This window comes from Narcine bancroftii, chromosome 10, assembly GCF_036971445.1.
Source record: "Narcine bancroftii isolate sNarBan1 chromosome 10, sNarBan1.hap1, whole genome shotgun sequence".
NCBI classification, from domain to species: Eukaryota; Metazoa; Chordata; class Chondrichthyes; order Torpediniformes; family Narcinidae; genus Narcine; species Narcine bancroftii.
Genome location: NC_091478.1, coordinates 63,184,058 through 63,208,032, shown reverse-complemented (window position 1 = coordinate 63,208,032; position 23,975 = coordinate 63,184,058). Strand labels below are relative to the sequence as shown.

Here is a 23,975-nt window from a genome sequence, read left to right as displayed (position 1 = left end):
TTCAGATAAATACTTTAAGAGACCTTCTGAACTTTTGTTATTGTCCCAGTATCTTGTTTTAAACTTGTTGTGACAAGTATTCTGTCTTAGTATTTTTTTACCAATATGTGTTGGAATATAGCCTGGTCAGGCACTCAATTCAGGCCAACTGGTTAGCTGTCAACTAGTGATTTTTTTTTTGCTGGGGATTTTTAAAATTTTTCGCAACATGGTAGAAGCTGATACCAACTTGAAACTCGTGCTACCCAATTAACTTATCAACTCCTTATGTTTTTGTAGGGTGGGAGAACCCATTCAGGTCATGGGGAGAACATAAATAAGACCAGGATCCAATCCAGGTCGTTGGCATTGTAATAGTCTTGTGTTAACCAAGCAATCTTTTTAAATCTTTAGATATGTATTAAAGTCTTTGTAAAGGTCAGGGATATTTTTATTTGCATGTGATCTTCAAGTTTTGATTTGTGTTGAAATTTGATTTAATGAAACTACAAATGGCTTATTTTCTGTAATATAGCATTCATTGCTCAATGCTTCACCTGCCCAGGTGTCGGAAGTTCTGGTTGAGGGAAAGTGCCGTCTTTCTGTCAGTGGTTGGTTCTATGGACCAGCATTGGAGAGGCCACCTCGCTACATTGAATCCTTCTCTCCTCGAATGCCACATATTACATGTGATGTAAGTTGAAATCCATCTCACTTACAGCTTCCCTTGAACAACCGTTGTGCACACACAGAAAAGATCAAACAACATTGAGATCCAGAAAAAAACTTCTCGTACTTTGGCTGACAACACTATTCAGCTGCACTGAAATATCAATCTAATGCTTTCCTAACCAGTTCTGGTTATCTTTTGAAGCCCTTCCAATGAAAGCCAGTTTGTACCAAACCAATGCCACGGTGATAGTAGTTAACATGCTATGATCGTTTAATTCACTGAACCTCTTGTAACACTTACCCACACTTGCATTGTATTCCTGCTACCAACAATTTGCCGAAGATTACAAAGTCCACCTCAATGGCTCAACAGCTACCTTAGTGATTGGAGTAGTGGATGTAAGTCAGCTTTGACCCTGGAAAGTAGCCAAAGAAGAGAATCTAAAATCTACAAGAAACACCATTATCTCTAGTTTAATGCTTGTAAGCCAGCATATCCATTTAAATGTGCTAGGTTTTACTCACTGAACTGAAGTTTGGCTTACCCAAATTCTGCCTGAAATTCTAATTTCTGCTCCAGCTGAGTATCAGACACCTCACATGGGAAATCGTAGCCACTTTGAGTGTAACCTGGCATGTGTTGTGCAGGCCTATTGGAAGCAATGGGGAGGTCAAGTTTATTGTCATCTGATTGCACAAGTACAACCTGATGAAGCAGTGATCTGTTCTCAGTGCAAAATAAGCAGACACACAACCAGACATAACACACATACAGACAAGCAGTACACATGTAGGACAAGTATTTCATCAATATAAATAAATATTGTTTTGTACGTTTGAGAGACTCGGATGGTCAGTGTGAGCAGATCCTTTGGTTGTTCGTTCTCCCTGCCCGTGGGAAGAAGCTGTTCCTCAGCCTGATGCTGCTGGTTCTGACACTCCTGTATCTCTTCCCCGACAGGAGCAGTTCAAAGGTGCTATGTGCGGGGTGGAAGGGGTCCTCAATGATCCTGGTAGATTACATTGAGGGAGGGAGGGAGATTCTCATGGTCCTCTCTGGACCTGTGGATTTACTTCCAATCCACTTCACTGCAGAAATGAGTGGGAAACAAATTGTAAATAGAATTTATGGTTGTGTTTTCTTGTGTCTCAGACCATTCAGCTCACTGAGTGTTTTCTAGTTCTCCTATATCTTGTAATCTATTCTTTCCCTCACAACCATCTGCTGGTTATGAGGGGTAATTTACAGTAACCAATTAACCTACCAATCCACTTGTCTTTGGGTTGTGGAAGTAAATGGGAATATTTGGAGGAGACTTATCACTGTGAGCATGTAAATATCATGTATATGGCACTGAAGCTCAGAGTTGAACCAAGGTCACCAGGGTGTGCAAAAGCCTTCTTAGATTTTTTAAGTTTTACACATAATTTATCATTTAAACTTTTTCTGATTATTTGTAAAAATTTGTCGATCTCAAAGAAATTCAGAATCACAGGTTTGATAGGTGGTTTGATTAGCTCGTCATCTATCCAGCCATTTTGGTGAGACACTCTGTGTCTATTCTATTTGCAAGCATGTTTGTTGAAGACTGCACTCAGGATCATGGTGCAAGAATGTGCTCCACATTCATGTGATCGGCACATTCAAGTATTGAGGCTATTGTTCGTGGAAGATTTTTCCATTGGTCTGTGTTATTTCCCTATTTTTACATGGGAACTTTCTTGGTTTTTTTAGGATTATTTTAAATGAATAACATAATAAAACATTTTTATAGTAGTGTTATTAAATAAAACTTTAAGCACATTGATTTCAGACACTTGCCCTAATATTGTGTTAAAGAAGCTTTTTTGACTGAGAGTGTGGAGAGGCAGAGAATGTGAGCACTTGTGTTATGCACCTATTTAAAGCACTTTGACAAAAACAAAAAAATAAAGACCATCAGTTACAGAGTCAATGCTGGAATCGATTAATGTGGAAGTGTTAACAGGGTTCAGGAAAGAGGTGCTGCAAGACTCACACCACCAGGTTCAGGAACAGCTGCTACCCCTCTACCATCAGAATCCTCAACAACAAAGTGAAGCCGAGACTCATTTAAGGACTCTTACTTGTGTGCTTTATTGATTTTTTTCTTTGCTTTCTCTGTGTTGCACAGTCAGTTGTTTGCATTCGTTACCTTTTAACAGATCTTTTGGTTGTTTACATGTTTGCGGTGTGTACGATTTACTTTTTGCACTACCAATTAGTGGTAATTCTACTGCACCACAGGAAAAAGGAACCTCAGGGTTGTATGTACTCTGACAATAAATCTGAAATCTGAGAAATTAATAATGTTTAGGCAAAATCATCCTGGAATTTTAAAAGAGAAATCACCCTTGATAAATTTATTGGGAGTTTTTTGAGGTTGTCACTGACAGTAAATTAAGAGAGTTAACTATGTCTATTTGGACTTTCAGCACTCTTTCGACAAAGTGCCATGTAAGTGGTAACGAAGCAATATGAGAATGCACAGAGTTGAGGGTGATCTGTGGAGTGCGGATTGTTTAACACAGAGAAACAGGATGTAAATAAATGGATCATTTTCAGGTTCAGAAACTGAAGAGGAAAATGATGCTGTTCACAATTGATTTCAGTGATTTGGTTAAGGCAGTTAAGTGAAGGGGGTGTGGGGATATTGAAGAAGCTTAGTAGAATGAAGACAGATTGAATGAATGTATTGTGAGGTGGAATATAGTGTGCTAAAATAATTGATGGAAAAATAGCAAGGTAAATTATTTTTAAATAATGAGAAGTGAAAAGGTGACCTTGGCAAATCAGCAAGAGGATTAGAGGACAAGAGTAGAAATATTTTACTGCAGTTATAGGGCTGTTATGAGACTGACTGGAATATTGTGCACAGGTAAAATTTCCAGTCCCAAGGAAGGATATATTTGTTGATAGGGAAAGCACAATGAGGTTTACCAAATTGATTGCTGGAATGGAGGATTTTTATCATCATACAGCACGGAATCAGGCCCTTTCAGCTCACGAGCCCATGCTGCCCAATTACACCCAATTAACTTATACCCCTGGTATGTTTTGAATGGTGGGAGGAAACCAGAGCCCCCAGGGAAAACCCACACAGATGCGGGGAGAATGTACAAACTCCTTACGGATAGCGTGGGATTTGAACCCTGGTCCTGATCATTGGCGCTGTAACAGCATTGCACTAACCATGCCGCCCTACTATATATTTGTTATATAAATGTAGATTAAGTAGTCTTGCCCAATGTGTCTTGAGCTTCGAATAATGAGAGGTCATCCAATTGAAATGTTCAAAATTCATACAGGCTTTTACAGGATAGATGTGCCATTAAACATTTTCCTTGTTTGGGATGCCCAGAACCAAGTGTCAGAGTCACAGTTTAAAGGGTTGGTCATTCCAGACTGAGATGACAAGAAATTTCTTGACCATGGGGGTAGTAAATCTTTGAAATTCTGTACCCAAGAAAGATAAACAAGGCAAAGATGAATTGATGTTAAAGATTGCAACTTGTGATTTGTTTCTGTTCCTATTTTTTCGGAGAACACTGCAGGAAGTTGTATATCGATATTGAAGTGGCATTGATCCTATGTGATATATTTTGTCTTGCAATGTTTCAGGAAGAAATTCTTTATGAATGGATCAATCCAATTTACATGAACATGACAACTCAAGCTGACATTCAGGAGCAGTTTGAAGAAAAATCTGAGATTCTTCTGAAGAATTTTTTCAGAGTTAAGTGTTCAGCAAGGGATTAATTTTTTTGCATATACAAAATGTCTTCAGAGCATGAACAGGAAAATAGACAAGGTTCAGTGACATGGTTAATCGGAAAGAATAATCTTATTTGTTGAAATTTCAGTATATGACGTTTCCTTCTTCAAGGTTATTTTGTTTTTCTGATGTTTATCGCATGAACATTTTGTTTTCTGCTGGAATCCATGTCTGTTAGGAGGAGGCTGTTTTGTATTTGATTGTATGCTGTTGAGGGGATTGATTGCTTTGATGTATTTTGGAAAGCTAGTGCTTGCTAAAAGGCTGAAACAGTAAAATTACTATTGGGGGAGATGTACTTTATCTCAGATGAAGGGGATATTCAAAGCTTAATTATTTTAGATTGTGTGAAGGATTGATGCGAGAAGATGACCTGCTGAGTATACAATATTCTGTTTATATTTTAAGAACTCTTGGAATATGGCACAGAAGTAAGTACCTCAATGCACTGAGTTGGCATGACCATTAGTTAAAATCACAGCATCATCTGCCTCAGGCAGGAATGAAATGCCCAAGCCAATTTCACACTATAAAATAAAGTTCAGTGCTGGTTTAAGCTGTCTGAAGAAGTAATTGTTAATAATTTTGCTTTTGAACAGAAGGGGCAAGTATTAGCCATCCTCAGTATTCTCAAGTTAGTGGTTTATCCTGATTAATTGTTCGTCCAGGACTAATTATTAACTGGGATCAATTAATGCAGTGGTTCTCAACCTTTTTCTTTGCACTCACATTTAAGTATTCCCTATGCCATAGGTGTTCTGTGATTAGTAAGGGATTGCTTAAGATGGTATGTGGGTGGAAAGAAAAAGTTTGGAAACCACTGTTTTAATTTTACCTAATTGACTCATTATGTGCACGGTTTCAGAACTCCAAAGACCATTGACAATTTTTCTCAAGCAAAATATTTCACTAACAATTGGATCCAGAGCAGTGATTCTCAACCTTCCCTTCTCACTCACATACCACCTTAAGCAATTCCTTACTAATTAAAGAGCACTAGTGGCATAGGGATTACTTAAAGTAGTATGTGAGTGGAAAGAAAAAAATTGAGAACCACTGAATTAACCATTCATCTTTAGCTATTTAGTAAAGGGTAGTTTAATTTTACAAAGGATGTTTTACTTCCAGAAAATGTTGATCTGAGAAAAGAATGTGCTAATTTTAACCTGAATTTTAGCTTTAGTTTCATACTGATGAAATATAGAAAAATCCATCATACATCTTCCATATTGTAGCAGCTCTCATGTAGAAGCATTAAAGTTGTTTAGTAAATATAAAATAACTACAGATGCTGGAAATATAAAATAAAAGCAGAAAAGTGATAAGACTGGAAACATTCAGGAGATGGATAAGGAATCACTTTTAGCATTTCAGGTTGAATACCCTTCAGGAGAATTAAAAAAGGAGCAAGCAAATTAGCTTTAAATTGCAGAGAAGGTGGGGGAATATTTGTGATAGGATGAAGCTCCATTTGGCACAGTAATTTGTTGTGGAGGTCATGTGATGGACAGGCTAATGAGGGCAGTTAGAGAGAAAGTAAACAAAAGCTATGAAATTGGGGAAAATGAAGAGAAAAACAAAGGAATGGGGAAGTGGAGATATTGTTACTGTGTGGGAACTACAGAATGTCACTGTAACACAAATTTTTCTGCATTTGAGCAGAAAGAAAAGTTTCAGATGGTATGTGAGGCTCTATCTGACCCGAAAATTAAATGGAAGAGAAGAGGACCTGCCAACAAAAGGTAGATGAATCAAAAGTCTGAAAACATTGGCATTCATGAATATTAAAACTTGAGTGATAAAATAATACCTAGTGTCGCCGAGAATATTCTCCCAGAATCACAGTGCGGCTTTTGCGTAAACAGAGGAACTACTGACATGGTCTTTGCCCTCAGACAGCTCCAAGAAAAGTGCAGAGAACAAAATAAAGGACTCTACATCACCTTTGTTGATATATTTTCGTTTAGCGTGCACACGCATATAACACGCGGTGGGGGGTGGAAAAAACCTGGTTTGTAAAATATGCATATAACGTAATATAGATGGTAATGTAATGAACCTATCTTAAAATTTAATTCACAATAAGTATCTTTGGATACTGCATAATTGTAAAATTTGTTATCTTTCATAATGTCTGTACTACCATCTTTTGCTGCTCCACTATGGTGCTTCATTATTTGTCAAATAAAACTAACTAAAGCTTCTACTCACACAGATAGTTTGCCAACTTTTCAAGATTCCTTTATTGTCATGTAATAGAGCAGAACATATTACATGAAATTGCCTTCTGCCTTGCCGTAAGGCAGACAAAGTCACCATTAGTGTTGCCCCTTACAGTATGAGAGAAAAAGAAGCAAAGAGAGCCCCTTCAGAGTCACCGAGTGTCTATGGATTTGCCTCCAGTGCTCCCATAACTTCTGCAGTTGCATGAACTTCTGTGCTCCAAATCCAAACATCTGACATGATCAGGAAACCTTCAGTGTCTGAGGCCTTTTGGGAGTTATTCTTGCCCTCAGCACCCTCTTGGATCCTGGCTCTAATATCTAGTCCCTATGAGCCATTCTCCTGCAGCCTGTGCAGGTCCCTCAGTCACTGAGCCCCTTGCTGGTTCGCTGCCCTAATCACCCTCCTGTAATGTCATTCAGCCACTGAGCTCCACGTTGGTCCACTGCCCTGGTTACCTTCCTGCAGGGTCATCTCCTCCGCTTCTCCTTCTCAGTGAGAGGTGTTCTGATGCTCTGCGCTAGTCTACTACTGCCTGAACTGTGCAACCCCTTGTGGCCGCTGCCGAGCTTAGCTGCCACCATCTTGGGCACAGACCTGTGCCTGCTGGCTCCTATAATGTTTAACACCTGGTCAGAGCTGCCATCTTGGGCCTGGGCGGTTGAACCCTTTGGAGCACCTCTTTGTTCCTCCTTTCTGCCCTTTTGGGTCCATGCCAGTGGCAGCCCTGCTGTTTCAGCAGATCCGGCAGCACCAGCATTTTTTTTTTGAGGTACATTTTGGAAAGTGACAAACCCTGTCATTGTTTAGGTCCCTGGTATCTTATTTCTCGAACTTGTGACATGCTCTCTGATGGTGTTTTTTTGTTCCATAGATGCTACGATCAAGCAGAGGAAGATGGCCTACCTGACATTCTTGCCAAATGTATGAAGCTCTTTTGTTCCGAGGCCACGTTCCTGCTTCTGTCCAATTTTACTGGCTTAAAACTGCATTTCCTCGCAGCTTCAGGTGATGATAATCGTGAAGAAGATGGGCAACAGGATGAACTGGAGATATCTGGTGGAAATGAGCATGCATGCTCCAGCACTGGAAAGGATGAGAAGTCAGATTCAACACATCCTGAAGGCAATAAGACTGGAGGAGTAACAATTGAAACAACAGAAAAAGCAACTCGAGGGGACAGTCCACCAAGTAAGGTTTATAGAAAACTATTTTTAGAAATTGGCAGATTCTATGTGCAGTGCAGATTTGATGTTATTTGAAGACATGTTGAAATTAATATTACTAATAAGAATGTAAACTCTCTAGTTCATGTGATGTTCTTTTTTCGGATGTTCTCCTGTAAAGCCAGCATTTATTGCTCTCAAACTGAGTGGCTTGTCAGATTATTTCACATTGGCTAATGTTGTCTAGAGCAGGCATTCTCCACCTTGTTTTGGTTATTACCCCCTTCGAACTCTGCTCAAAGTTTATGGCCCCCTTTCCCTGTAAAGCAGTCAAGTTTTGGTTTATTCCATACTTAAAAAAAAGTCATGTTAAATGAGAATGACTGGCCTGGAGTCAGGCAAGGGCAGACGGAATAAGGCTAGCAGGTTTCCTTCCTGGAAGAACATTGGGGAACCAGATGAGGTATTACAACAATCCCATGGTTTTACGGTCACTATTTTGAACATGTCTTTGTTTTCTACATTTCTAACTATTTAAATTCTCCATCTACTTTCATGTAATTTGACCTAGGTCAAAATTTCATTCAAGTTACCTTTACAGTCCTTCTCAACTGAGAAACAAGAACATTTTACTTTTTTTTGTTCTTGTAAAACTTAAATACAGTAAAATATAGTCAGTGATCTCTGAACTTGAGCGTAAAAGGCAAAATTGGTGCACATATTAGAAATCTTAAACAAAAATAACCTGCTGAATATTCCCAACATTTTCTGCTTTTTTATTTGAAAGTGTCTCTCGGTAGCAGGTGGTACTGAGGTGATTCAAAAAGTATCCAAATCAGATGTTGGTGAAACTGCAGAAATTTTTGCTGAATTTTAATGTAAGTTTGCACAGTGTCTGATATTATCTTCTGATTTCAGTGGATAATGAAGTGAGGCTTTAAAGCATTATTAGTAGCCTGTCAATTATTCAATACCAGGTTAGAATTGAATTCCTTCTCAACTGTGGAATTTCAAACTGTGCTTGTGGTTGATGAAGATGTGGAGAAATTTTGAATGACAATCATGGTGTGAAGTTAGTGTGTAAATTTATGTTGGAGATGGCCTATACGTAAAGATACAGCAAAACTATAGCCAGGGAAGTTTATTTAAGTCAGAAGCATCAAAACATTATTATAGGTTGACATCTTATAGATGGTCTGCATGAAATGTGAGCTTTGATAGGACTTGATGTGATAAATAGTTATTCAACCTATCAGTGCATGCTTCTGGCATGTGTGGCGGAGGCCCCGGTCCAGGCAGAAAGAAGGAGGCGGCGGCCCTGGCCCCGGTCCGGGCAGTATGGTCCGACCTAGGAGGGGAGGCAGGCCCCTCCAGCCCGAGAAAGAAACCTGCATAGGAGAAGGCCACTCTGATATAAAACCTACGACCCAAGGACCTTGCTGCCACGTCCCAGCTTGCTTGGCCACGGCACACGAACCATGGGTGCAAAGGGTATGGCCAGTACTGCGCACACTGCACTCCACCTAAAAGCTCCTTTCCGCAGGCCCGAGGACATGTCCACGTCCTCCCCCTCCACGTCCTCCCCCTCAAAAGATGCTTACAAACTCAAGCTAGCATGCTGGAACATCAGAACCATGCTAGACAAGGCTGACAGCCACCGACCTAAACGTCGGTCTGCCCTCATCGCACATGAACTCCTCAGACTTGACATCGACATAGCCGCTCTCAGTGAAGTCCGCCTTGCAGATGTAGGCAACCTCCAAGAACGCGGCGTGGGCTACACACTCTACTGGTCTGGTAAGCCTATGGATGAACGACGCCTATCTGGTGTAGGCTTCATGGTCAAGAACTCCATTGCCTCCAAACTCGAAAACCTCCCGACAGGCCACTCGGACCGGATCATGTCCATGCGACTCCCCGTTCAAAACAAGCGTCGCATCACCCTCATCAGTGTCTATGCTCCAACCCTCCAGGCGGAACAAGCAGAAAAGGACAAGTTCTACACTGATCTGCGCAACCTCATTCAATGCACCCCGACAGCCGACAAGGTTGTCATCCTTGGCGACTTCAATGCTCACATCGGCAAAGACTCAGAAACCTGGCCAGGAATCCTGGGCAAGCATGGTGTCGGCAAGTGCAACGACAATGGGCGCCTCCTGTTGGAGCTCTGCGCAGAACAGCGGCTTGTCATTACGAACACCCTTTTTCAGCAGAGGGACAGCCTGAAGACTACCTGGATACATCCCCGATCCAAACACTGGCACCTCTTGGACTACGTCCTGGTGCGAGAAAGAGACAAACAAGATGTGCTCCACACCAGGGTCATACCCAGCGCGGAATGCCACACTGACTGCCGGCTGGTTCACTGCAAGCTCAACCTTCACTTCAAGCCAAAGTTGCAATCCACTGAAGAGGTACTGGGCTTCTCCTCCAGGAAAAACAATGACTGGTTCGACGAAAACAGGCAGGAAATCCAGGAGCTGCTGGCAAAGAAGCGAGCTGCCCACCAGGCTCACCTTACAAAGCCGTCCTGGCCACAGAAGAAACAAGCCTTCCGTCGCGCATGCAGCCATCTTCAGCGCAAACTCCGGGAGATCCAAAATGAGTGGTGGACTAGCCTCGCCAAACAAACCCAGCTCAGTGCGGACATTAGCGACTTCAGGGGTTTTTACGAGGCTCTAAAGGCTGTTTACGGCCCCTCACCCCAAGTCCAAAACCTGCTGTGCAGCTCAGCTGGCAAACTCCTCCTCAGCAACAAGATCTCCATCCTCAACCGATTGTCAGAACACTTCCAATCTCTTTTCAGTGCCAACCGCTCAGTCCAAGAATCCGCCCTGCTCCAGCTCCCTCAACAGCCCCTAAGGCTAGAGCTCGATTGGGTCCTCACCCGGGAAGAGACATATAAGGCAATTGAACAACTGAAAAGTGGCAAAGCAGCAGGTATGGATGGAATCCCCCCCTCCCCAGAGGTCTGGAAGGCTGGCGGCAAAACTCTGCATGCCAAACTGCATGAGTTTTTCAAGCTCTGCTGGGACCAAGGAAAGCTGCCTCAGGACCTTCGTGATGCCATCATCATCACCCTGTACAAAAACAAAGGCGAGATATCAGACTGCTCAAACTACAGGGGAATCACGCTGCTCTCCATTGCAGGCAAAATCTTTGCTAGGATTCTCCTAAATAGAATAATACCTAGTGTCGCCGAGAATATTCTCCCAGAATCACAGTGCGGCTTTCGCGCAAACAGAGGAACTACTGACATGGTCTTTGCCCTCAGACAACTCCAAGAAAAGTGCAGAGAACAAAACAAAGGACTCTACATCACCTTTGTTGACCTCACCAAAGCCTTCGACACCGTGAGCACGGAAGGGCTTTGGCAAATACTAGAGCACCTCGGATGCCCCCAAAGTTCCTCAACATGTTTATCCAACTGCACGAAAACCAACAAGGTCGGGTCAGATACAGAAATGAGCTCTCTGAACCCTTCTCCATTAACAATGGCGTGAAGCAAGGCTGCGTTCTCGCACCAACCCTCTTTTCAATCTTCTCCAGCATGATGCTGAACCAAGCCATGAAAGACCTCAACAATGAAGACGCTGTTTACATCCGGTACCACACGGATGGCAGTCTCTTCAATCTGAGGCGCCTGCAAGCTCACACCAAGACACAAGAGCAACTTGTCCATGAAGTACTCTTTGCAGACGATGCCGCTTTAGATGACCATTCAGAGCCAGCTCTTCAGCGCTTAATGTCCTGTTTTGCGGAAACTGCCAAAATGTTTGGCCTGGAAGTCAGCCTGAAGAAAACTGAGGTCCTCCATCAGCCAGCTCCCCACCATGACTACCAGCCCCCCCCATATCTCCATCGGGCACACAAAACTCAAAACGGTCAAACAGTTTACCTATCTCGGCTGCACCATTTCATCGGATGCAAGGATCGACAACGAGATAGACAACAGACTCGCCAAGGCAAATAGCGCCTTTGGAAGACTACACAAAAGAGTATGGAAAAACAACCAACTGAAAAACCTCACAAAGATTAGCGTATACAGAGCCATTGTCATACCCACACTCCTGTTCGGCTCCGAATCATTGGTCCTCTACCGGCATCACCTATGGCTCCTAGAACGCTTCCACCAGCGTTGTCTCCGCTCCATCCTCAACATTCATGAGGGCGACTTCATCCCTAACGTCGAAGTACTCGAGATGGCAGAGGCCAACAGCATCGAATCCACGCTGCTGAAGATCCAACTGCGCTGGGTAGGTCACGTCTCCAGAATGGAGGACCATCACCTTCCCAAGATCGTGTTATATGGCGAGCTCTCCACTGGCCACCGTGACAGAGGTGCACCAAAGAAGAGGTACAAGACTGCCTAACGAAATCTCTTGATGCCTGCCACATTGACCACCGCCAGTGGGCTGATATCGCCTCAAACCGTGCATCTTGGCGCCTCACAGTTCGGCGGGCAGCAACCTCCTTTGGAGAAGACCGCAGAGCCAACCTCACTGTCAAAAGACAAAGGTGGAAAAGCCCAACACCCAACCCCAACCAACCAATTTTGCCCTGCAACCGCTGCAACTGTGTCTGCCTGTCCTGCATCGGACTTGTCAGCCACAAACGAGCCTGCAGCTGACGTGGAAATTTACCCCTCCATAAATCTTCGTCCGCGAAGCCAAGCCAAAGAAGAAGAATGTGGAATTGCGAATGGGAGAAGAAAGTTGCAAGTGTAGACAATAGACAATAGACAATAGGAGCTGGAGTAGGCCCTTCGGCCCGTCGAGCCAGCACCGCCATTTTACAGATCATGGCTGATCACTACCATCAGTACCCCTTTCCAGCCTTATCCCCATAACCCTTAACTCCTTTGCCCACTAGAGTCTTATCTAACTCTAACTGGTGCAGGCTCCTTTCATATAGCAGCACCAACATTAGAGTGATCCCAGGGCATCAGTGCGTTCATTGGTGAATATTCCATGGTAAATAAATAAAGAAATAAAATGATACCGTAAAAATAGCAGATGGAGCCTGTATTTGGTTCTTCTTACACTTGCTGCTCATTGAGTAGATAAAAAAGTATTAATTATTTCTTCATTTTCAGAGCCTGGTGTTCCTGTCTGCTGTGGAGAATTGCGGCAGTGGAAAAATGGATACTACACACTAATCCATGACACCAATGTAGAGAACACAGAATTTGCCCTGGACCTGTTGTTTAGCTGTGGTTGTGAAGGTACATGCCTACAATATGAGCATAATAAATCTAGTGTGATGTTAATAAAAACACAATGCTGGAGAAACTCAGTTGGCCAAACAGTGTACTTTATGTAGCAAAGATAAAGATACATAACCAATGTTTCAGGCTACAGATTGTAGATTACATACATGACATCACATACAACCCTAAAATTCTTTACCCTGCAGGCAAGGCAGAATTACTATTTATTGGTGGTGCAATGTGCACATGTAAAAAAATAAAGAAATGTAAACAACTAACTGCATAATACAGAGTGGGGTGGGGGGGGGGGGGGGGGGGGGGGAACAATCGATAAAGTGCAAAAGCAAGAGTCCTAAATGCACTCCTGATTGAGTTTGTTTTTGAGGAGTCTGATGGTGGAGGGGGAGCAGCTGTTCCTGAACCTGGGGGTGTGAGTTTTGTGGCACCTCGATGGCAGAAGGCGAGAACAGGGCATGTGCTGGGTAGTGTGGATCCTTGATAATTGCTGCTGCTCTACAACAGCAGCGTTCCCTGTAGTTATTCTTGATGGTGGGGAAGGTTTTGCTGTGATGTCCTGGGCTGTGTCCACTAACTTTTGAAGGGCTTTCCATTCACTGGTATTGGTGTCCCCATACCAGACCATGAAGCACCTGGTCAGCACACTTTTCACCACATATCTGTAGAAATTTATCAGGATTTCCGATGTCATACCAAACATCCGCAAACTCCTGAGGAAGTAAAGGAGCAGGCGTGCTTTTTTCACAATGCCATTTATGTGTTGGGTCCAGGAAAGATCCTCTGAGATAGTGACTCCCCCCCACCCTCCCAAGAACTTAAATTTGCTCACCCTCTCCACCTCTAGAGGGTGTTGTTGTCGTATCGAGACGCACAATCATAGGTGTAAAGTGAGTAGAGAGGGAGCTAAGAATGCAGCCCTGTGGTGCTGATGGAGATTGTGGAGGAAATGTTCTTATCAATCCTCACTGATTGTTGTCTATTGGTGATGAAATCAAGAATCCAAATACACAGTGGGGTGTTGAGTCCCAGGTCTTGGAGTTTGCTGATCAGTTTTGAGGGGTTGATGATGTTAAATGCCGAATTGTAATCAATATCTTTGGCTTGGCTTCGCGGACGAAGATTTATGGAGGGGGTAAAAAGTCCACGTCAGCTGCAGGCTCGTTTGTGGCTGACAAGTCCGATGCGGGACAGGCAGATAGAGCTTCGTAATATGCATCTTTGCTGTCCAGGTGTTCCAGGGGTTTGTGTGAAGCCAGAGCCCCTCATCGTGTGATGTGAGATCACTAGTGACATTATGAAGATCCATTTGTACAACAATTGGATGACATCAAGCTAGCTGACCAACCAGAAATTACTTCAATAATTTCTCAGGGGGCAAGTCAGAAAACAGAAAACTTATAATTTAATCAGAAATATGTAGCAAACAGTGGAGTTGAAAAATCCTTGATCTTGTATGAATTGGATGCTGAAATAAAACAAGAGATTCTGGATGGATGAATTTGAGATGGAGCAAGAAGCAAACTGCACTCATTAGGAGACATTACATTTTCTCCTTTGAGTTTAGGTACCTCCCTTGAAATACCTGTTGTGTACTGAGTTAGCAATTTAGCCCAATGGTATTTGATGAATTTTACCCTTCCTGTAACCATGAATCCCCACAAAATTATTTTATTATGGAGAGGGAAAATGTTTCTCCTTTATTGCAAACCTTTGGCTGATTACTTAAATTAATAATATTTGAGATATTTCTGCAATGTCAATGACTGGCAATAGCTCACAGGTCATTTTTTAAATTGGTGATAAAGTTTGACCTACATTACTTGGAGAATTAATATTGTTAAAACAATCATAGATATAACTGGTTTTGGTAGTACATAAACTGATGAGACTTTTCTTTCTAGTTGTACTTTTAAAAATTATTTACAGCACAGAATTATTTCACGTGGTGAGTTCGCTCGACCAGGAGACGGCAGCAAGGATCGTCAACTTCCTTTGGCAGCCTCTGGGAACAAATCAAATACGATCCCCTCAAGGAGCTATTAACTTGCACTTTCAGGCTCTCATGGTGTGAGCGCGCCACCTGATTGTTGCTTATGGATGGTTTGGGAGACACAGGCCTTGTCTGCTTTTCAAGCAGATTTTCCTGGAGCAGCTGCCAAAGATATCCAACTCTTGCTTGCTGACGAGGCCTTCAGTGACCCCAGGAAAGTTGCAGCCCAAGTGGACATGTTTTGGAGAGTGAAGAAAGAAAAATATGCCTTGGTGCCTTTTGGACTCTTCAAATTTTTTAAATGCCTTTGGACTTAAGAACTCAGCCCAGACTTTCCAAAGGCTGATGGATACAGTGGGCCAGGTTCTCCCATTGGTGTTCATCTATTTGGATGGTATTCTTATTGCCAGCCGCAACAACACCTAAGGCCCAGCTGCAGGAATTTGGACTAACTATAAACCCTGCTAAGTGCCTGTTCGGGTTGGAAACTTATAGACTTCCTAGGGCATCAAATCATCAAGCTCGAACTGAAACCACTACCCAAAAAGGTAGATGCCATTTGGTATTTTGCCAAGCCCTGCACAGTGAAGGGGTTGCAAGAATTCGCCAGCATGATTAACTTTTATCACCAATTCATATGGGCAGCAGCTCACATCATGCGCCTCCTTTTCGGCACTCATGGCGGGGAAGGGTAAAGACATTACCTGGGACAATGAGACCTCGGTGGTGTTCCAGAAGGCCATAGATGCACTGGCCATTGTCACCCTTCTGGTACACTTCAGGCCATAGGTACCAACCACTCTCACAGTAGATGTCTCCAGCACAGCGGTAGGGGGCGCACTGGAGCAATTCATCTATGTTATATCAATCAACATATATTTATAAACTGTATCATTTTGATTTATGATTTATAAATTGCTGTTATATATGTGTTGATTTTAAATAAAATATTTTTAAAAAAGGAGCAATTCATCGAAGGCCAATGGCAGCCCCGGGCTTTTTTAGTAGGCATCTCCGGCCACCCAAATTCAAATACAGCTCCTTTGACCGGGAACTATTGGTGTTGTACCTAGCAGTCAGGCACTTTGGGTATTTTTTTGGAAGGCAGCCAATTCAGAGTCTTCACAGACCATAAACTGCTAACCTTTGCCTTCCACAAAGTGTCTGACCTGTGGTTGGCCAGGCAGCAGCAACACTTCTCATACGTGTCTGAGTTCACCATGGACATCCAACACATTATTGGGGTAAGACTGTCCCACCCCGTGATTGAGACCTTCTATGTCCTATCCCAGGGAATAGACTATTTTGTCCTAGCCAGGGCATAGCAGGAGGACCCTGAGATCCTGGCATACAGAACAGCAGTTTCAGGCTGGAGTACATCGCAACCAGAAGCTCCTCTGCGATGTCTCCACCGGCAAACCCCACCCCATTGTGGAGACCTGTGGAGGCGGCAGATGCGTAATTTGGTGCACCCAGCCATCAAGACTTCTGTAAAAATGGTGGGCAGTAGGTTTGTCTGGCATGGCCTTTGGAAACAAGTCAGTGGGCCAAGACTTGCACGCTCTTCCAGACATCCAAAGTACAGGAGCACGTCAAGGCACCATCGACCCCCCGCCTCCCCCCCTCCAGATTTTTGAGCGGTTCAGCCACGTCCATGTTGACATTGTAGGGCTGCTGTTGGTCTCCTGTGGGGTGAAGTATTTCCTCATTATGATTGACCACTCCACGAGGTGGCTGGAGGTAGTCCCACTGGTCAACACAACCACCAAGACCTGAGTCAGGGCACTGATTAACACCTGGGTGTCGAGGTTTGGAGTCCCGGAGCATATGACCTCTGATAGAGGTACACACTTCACTTCGGGACTCTGGGCGACGCTGGCCAAGTTGCTGGAAACCCAACTCATCAATACCACAGCTTACCCCCGTCAGGCCAGCAGGTTGGTCGAGCAGTTTCATAGTCACCTAAAGGTGGCCTTGATGGCTCAGCTCAGGGGGCTGACTGGGCAGACAAGTTACCCTGGGTCCTCCTGGGGATCCGCACTACGCCAAAAGAGGACTTCAAATCCTCAGCAGTTGAGATGGTAAATAGTGCACCGTTGGTGACACTGGGGGTATTCTTGGGCACTGCCAAGGACCCAGAGGACCCATGGACTCATTGACTAAGCTGAGGGAAAAACTGGGATCTCCAGCACCTCCGCAGCCTTTGCCGCACAGCCAGGTGAAAGCCTACATCCCCAAAGTCTTAGAGACCTACGAGTACATTTTCGTTCAGAGGGGGTTACACTGAACACCTCTGCAATGGCCCTACGAGGGGCCGTATAAAGTAATTGGGCACAACGGGTCACCATGTATGATCGATATTGGTGGCAAGGAAGAGACTTTCACCATTGACTGCCTCAAACCAGCACACCTGGTCTTTAGCCAACTCAGCCCCCACAACGCAGAGGTAGGCCACTGAAAGCAGCGAAAAGTGCTCTGATCGCTGGTTCTTGGGGGGGGGGGGGGATGGTTCGTGAAGTGGCCCGCTAACTGGGACATGACCTGGTACACAAAATGTCTGATGACCACGCAGACCCCATGGGGGCCAATGACCTTTGTGACCACCCGCACAGTGGGAAACATCGACCAATGGCGGGAACGCCGCTCAGTCGGAGATTGGCGCTGCCATGACATTACTCCTGTCGTCAGCAGCAGGGAGAGAATATAAGCAGAGCTGCCAGTGCAATAAATCAGTCTTCGACTTTGACTCCTCGTGTGTATGTCGTTCTTTCCACACTTTGCGGCAACGTGTGCACTACAGTGGCATAATTACAATTGGCATTATTGACTCCTTCATTCTGTTGCACTCAATGCTGGAATCAGCACTTGATTTAATTCCATTCTAATGTCTCTGAGGTGGAATTCCTCATGCTAACTTGTTTCTATTTTATACCTTTGTGATAACTGTGATGAATTTGGAATGAAGTTTGTAATTCGGATTACATTAAAAACTAAGTGGCTTGAATGCTAATTGAGTGGCTTGAATGTTAATTCTGCTTACTTAACGAATATGGATTGAGAACCCCTTCCTGAGAAACCTAAATTAGATTTTGCTCTTAGTGTGTTTGGGTTTGGATTGACTATCTTTTGGAGGGTGGTTTATTCAATAGATTTTCTGATTAATTATAGTAATGGAGAGCAGCTACTTAAGGATAGTCCCCATTTTACATTTGAAGGCTGCTCACTATCCTGTTCAATACTCAATCAATGGTGTTTTGGAACCCTAGTTTTTCACATGCAATTATGAGAAAGACACAGCGTTTGAAAGTACCAGCAGGTGATCTGATTGGGAGAATGAATTTGTGTGCATTTCTGTTTCAGGCTGGGATGAAGAATTTGGTGGTGTCACTTCATACATTGCAAAAGCGGAAGATGAAGAGGTGTGTACTCAGTTCATTCCAATTCAGATATGTCAAAAAAGATTCATTCACTATCTTGTGAATACCCCCGAGATATGATGAAGTAATGCGAGCGTAATGAATGTGATTTTGAATCCCAGCAGCCGTTTTTGTGTGCAAGTTCCCATTGGCCTATCATCTTACATCTAGTCATAGAAGGTAAACATATAGGTAAAGACCTGCAGCCGGACCATAGGCTTCCATAACTCTCCCATCCATATATCTATATCAGTTTTTTAAAAATGCCAAAATCAAGCCTGTATTCACCACCACTGACAGTTTGTTCCACATTTTCACTAGCCTGGGTGAAGAAGCTCCCCTAAACATTTCACCTTTCACCCTGAACCCATGTCCTCTAATTCTTGTCTCACTTAACCTCAATGGAAAAAGCCTGTTTGCATTTACTCTATTAATAGCCCTCATAATTTTATCTACTATCAAATATAAACTTTTCCTATCTGTGTAACTGTCCAAAAGTCTTTTGAAAATTATAAATTTCCCTACTCCTATCACTTCTTCTGGCAGCTCATTCCATATCCCATCATTATCTGTGTGAAGAAAATGCCCCTCAATTCTCTTTAAATCTTTCCCCTCTCACTTTAAACCTGTACCCTCTATTTTTAGATTTCCCCAACCTTGGTGGAAAGATTATAACTATTTACCTTATCTGTGCTTCTTACGACCTTGTAAACATTTATTCTCCTTTACACCAGGGAGTAAAAGTCCCAGCCTTTCTTTATAATTCAAGCCTATTAACATTCCATGACTCTTTTTTGTACCCTTTCCAGTTTAATTATATCCTTAGGGCTGGGTGACTAAAACTGCACAGTACTCCAAGTGTGGTCTCGTTGAAGTCATGGGTAGTTGTAACATAATGTTGCTGCCCTGACTGATGAGTAAGATCTATCCCAGGTTGTGACGGGAAGCGAGGGAGAATGTAAACTGCACGACAGAGATTTTTCATCCTTATGAACCACATTTAAAGTGCCAAAAGATTAAACAATGCTTAGTTGTTTCTTTATGTAGGAAGAGCACTGGGGATAAGCCAGGTAGCAACAGTGCAATGAGTTTTGTGTCAGTGATGGGGAAATTACTGGAGAAAATTTCAAGGGATAGGACTTGTGGAAAGGCAGAGGCTCATCAGGGATAGTCAGTGTGGCTTTATGTAGGAGATATCTTGTCTCAGTAATTTGAGCATTTTGGTTAACGTTGTCTGTAAGACTTCAAGGTGAGCTAGCTAATTGGATCCAAAATTGGATTGATGACAAGAAGGTAGTGTGGAAGGATGATTTTTTTAAAATTGGAAATCTAAGATCAGTGATGCACGACAAGGATTGTTCCTTGGACCCTTGTTGTTTCTGATGTACATTAAAAACTTGAATGGGAAAAATAGGAGGTATAATTAATATGTTTGTATTGAAAGTCAGTTCAAAAAACAGTCTGGAGCAAATCAGTGAGATGAGCAATATTAGTGGGAGAAAAAGAATTGCAATTCAAGACTATAGTTCCCTGAAAGTCACCACACAGGTATTTAGGTTTGTCCTGGAGGAGTATGACATGCTTGACTTTGTAAGACTTTGCAAGGAATATAAAAGTTGTAACTTTACAAAATGCTGCTTGGATCGCACTTGGACTACAGAGTGCAGTTTCTGGGCGCCACACTGTAGGATGGATTTGGTTAGAGAGAGAGTGCAGAGGAAATTCAAAGGGTTGCTTAAATAGGAGGACTTTAGTTATGTGGAGAGATTAGATAGTTTTCCCTGGAACAAAGGAGGTTGAAGTGTTACATTTTAGGGCTATATATATCTACAGGCAGTTCCCAGGTTAAAAGCTAGTTCCGTTACCTAGATGTGTCTTTAGTTCGAATTTGTATACAAGTTGGAACAGGTACATTCCGACCTCATTTAGTGTCAGTTAGTTAAATGTTTATCTCAGTATATAGTATATAATTTACCTTTATATGCATATAAAAAACTTCCAAATACACTAAAACATCTTAAACATAAGAATACAGTATATATTAATAATACAGCAATAATAAAAATAACTACATACGGTCATAAGATCATGATTAAAACTTAATACTTACAGGAGAAGTCGATGGAGGGATCGCTGTAGTTCAGCCCACAGCCCTCCCGCATCTTTGCTTCTTCCAATCCGTGCCCAGCTCCTTCGCTCTCTACTCGCTACCCCCCTCCCTCCTTGGCAGCGCAATCACACTTTAAGGCCAGGCTGTGATTTCGCGGGGCCAAACGGCGGCTCCACACTGAGCCATAACGGTTCCAGAGGCATTGCGATGGCACATGTGCTGCTGCTGCTTCTCCCCACTCCCTCCCTCCCTTCCCTCTGTCGTGCTGCTCGTCTCCTCACCCGTTGCTTTGCCCAGGCCCCATGTGGCATATCCTGACAGCAGATGCGTGTCTCCGGCTGCCTGACGATCGAGGAGACATTAGTCACCTATCACAATACTATGACTTCAGTGCCATAGTCAGATACTGGATATCGTTTGGAGAATAATTTCACGAAAGGTTGGCTAACAGCTATACTAATTAGAAATCTGCTGTGCAGAAACTTAATTTGGCAGATATCTTTTTTATTGATTTTAATAGATAAAACATAGTCTTCTAGTTGATAGCATAGAACAGGTCATATCATATATGATATTTATAATTTAATTTATCACAGATAAATTATAAATCATAAATATACCCATGATTATTAGCTTAACTTGTCTCCTACGATAAATCAAATTCACATATTCTAACAAAATTAGTATTGAATATAATGGATGAGTTATAATTAATTTCATTATATAAGGGGGAAAAAAGCAGATATCTTAAAGCCAGTCAATGGAAAGTGAGCTCCGCTCAATCCGGCAATAAATGTCATTCCCCTTCCGGTTGGCTTGTCATTTTGTAACTACGGATTATCCGTAAATCGGATGTTTTCAACCCAGGGACTGGCTGTGCAGGGTCATTGCTGGTCATTATCTTTTTACCAATGGTAAGTAGTATCAAACACAAGCAGATGAGAGGGAGGAGATCTGAGGCAAAAGAGGTTTTTTGGTTATACAGTCATTGATATCTGGAAGTCGCTGCCACAGGATGTGGTAATTACGTTTCAGAGCCATTTAGATAGCCACGTGCAAGTCTTAGAACTGTATGGACCTAATATGGGAAAGTGGGATTTGTATAGATGGCAAAAAGGGTGGTATGTTGTGGTGGAAAGAAAGGCCTGTTGTTGCACAATGCTGACTTATACAGGAAGGCCTCCTGCCCTGATCGACAAGCATCAGGTCTCAGAAGAAACAGCAGCAGGAGCATGGGTTTTGATCATGTTCTTCGGGTATTTTCCGAAAATGGAATCTAGGAGAGAAGAAAAATAAATCAGGGTAGCATGGTTGGAGTTTTTTTTTAGACATACAGCAGGCCCTTTTGACCCAAGAGCCCATGCCGCCCAATTAACTTATAACCTTCATATGTTTTGAACAGTGGGAGAAACCAGAGCCACCGGTGAAAACTCATGCAAACACAGGGAGAACATACGAACAGCATGGGATTCAAACCCCAGTCCTGATTGCTGGTGCAGTAACAGCGTTACGCTAACCGCTATGTTAATAGTGCTGTGGTTGGTGCAATGTTACAGTGCCAACGACTGGGGTTTGAATCTGGCGCTGTCTGTAAGGAGTTTAGACATTCTCCTCATGTCTGTGTGTATTTTCTCTGGGAGTTCTGATTTCCTTCCACTGTTCAAAACATACCAGGGCTGTAATTGGGCAGTACGGGCTCCTTGGCTAAAAGGGCCTCTTATCGTGCTGTATGTCTAAATATTTTTTTTTAAAAACTAATATCCCCTTGGAACAAAATTCATTCTTCATTGTTCATGTTGGTTTTCAGTTACTTACTCTTTGTCCAGAGGACAACGCATTGGCATTGATCTACCGAGATAAAGAAACACTGAAGTTTGTGAAACATGTTAACCAGAGGAGCATCACACAGTTTAACAGGAAGCACAAGGAGAGGGGATTCTGGGACTTTTCCTTCATGTATTATGAATGACTGCACATCTGCCTCCTCATTGCACCTGATGAGAGATGAAGGAACAGTGTGGCCTTTCTAATAAAGATTTCTGTAGTAACGTGTGCTGGGTCACTCCAAGATCTGATTCATGATGTTTGCATTTGGATCGCAGCTGGATTTCAGGTGAACTGATAATTAGCTTGTCCACTTGAATGAAGATTATTTGGCCTGGGAGAAAGTGTCCTGATTTCATTCAGGTCGTTGAAATCTTTTTTGAACAATTGTGGTCTTTGTTCCCTATTAAAAATAAGTTTCAACAAATATGAAATATCTCCCTTAATTTTTCTTGACTAATATTGGGTGCACTTTGCCACCATCTACCTTCAGCTTGTAAGTGCATGTTCTGGTTGGGAAGCCCCATGGCTTTCACATATTTTGAAAAAAGTATTTCACAATAAATGTATTCTTTGGCTTGGCTTCGCGGACGAAGATTTATGGAGGGGGTAAAAAGTCCACGTCAGCTGCAGGCTCGTTTGTGGCTGACCAGTCCGATGCGGGACAGGCAGACACGATTGCAGCGGTTGCAAGGGAAAATTGGTTGGTTGGGGTTGGGTGTTGGGTTTTTCCTCCTTTGCCTTTTGTCAGTGAGGTGGGCTCTGCGGTCTTCTTCAAAGGAGGCTGCTGCCCGCCAAACTGTGAGGCGCCAAGATGCACGGTTTGAGGCGTTATCAGCCCACTGGCGGTGGTCAATGTGGCAGGCACCAAGAGATTTCTTTAGGCAGTCCTTGTACCTTTTCTTTGGTGCACCTCTGTCACGGTGGCCAGTGGAGAGCTCGCCATATAATACGATCTTGGGAAGGCGATGGTCCTCCATTCTGGAGACGTGACCCATCCAGCGCAGCTGGATCTTCAGCAGCGTGGACTCGATGCTGTCGACCTCTGCCATCTCGAGTACCTCGACGTTAGGGGTGTGAGCGCTCCAATGGATGTTGAGGATGGAGCGGAGACAACGCTGGTGGAAGCGTTCTAGGAGCCGTAGGTGGTGCCGGTAGAGGACCCATGATTCGGAGCCGAACAGGAGTGTGGGTATGACAACGGCTCTGTATACGCTTATCTTTGTGAGGTTTTTCAGTTGGTTGTTTTTCCAGACTCTTTTGTGTAGTCTTCCAAAGGCGCTATTTGCCTTGGCGAGTCTGTTGTCTATCTCATTGTCGATCCTTGCATCTGATGAAATGGTGCAGCCGAGATAGGTAAACTGGTTGACCGCTTTGAGTTTTGTGTGCCCGATGGAGATGTGGGGGGGCTGGTAGTCATGGTGGGGAGCTGGCTGATGGAGGACCTCAGTTTTCTTCAGGCTGACTTCCAGGCCAAACATTTTGGCAGTTTCCGCAAAGCAGGACGTCAAGCGCTGAAGAGCTGGCTCTGAATGGGCAACTAAAGCGGCATCATCTGCAAAGAGTAGTTCACG

The 23,975-nt window shown here is 43.2% G+C and overlaps 1 protein-coding gene across 3 annotated transcripts in view; it reads left to right on the top strand.

The window, feature by feature from the left end:
* Positions 1 to 22,828, top strand: part of ogfod1 (2-oxoglutarate and iron-dependent oxygenase domain containing 1) — a 53,725-nt gene extending 30,897 nt beyond the window's left edge. The window contains exons 7-14 of one of the 3 annotated variants that reach the window (XM_069901051.1): positions 515 to 673; positions 4,292 to 4,405; positions 6,108 to 6,187; positions 7,543 to 7,592; positions 7,671 to 7,859; positions 12,930 to 13,058; positions 18,412 to 18,470; positions 22,385 to 22,828. In XM_069901051.1, the coding sequence (XP_069757152.1) occupies positions 515 to 673; positions 4,292 to 4,405; positions 6,108 to 6,187; positions 7,543 to 7,592; positions 7,671 to 7,859; positions 12,930 to 13,058; positions 18,412 to 18,470; positions 22,385 to 22,546 (942 nt within the window). In that variant the 3' untranslated portion in view covers positions 22,547 to 22,828. Of the gene's footprint in view, positions 1 to 514; positions 674 to 4,291; positions 4,406 to 6,107; positions 6,188 to 7,542; positions 7,860 to 12,929; positions 13,059 to 18,411; positions 18,471 to 22,384 lie in introns of all 3 variants that reach the window. The other 2 variants (XM_069901050.1, XM_069901049.1) reach the window with 2 other exon arrangements.
* Positions 22,829 to 23,975: the final 1,147 nt, after the last annotated feature.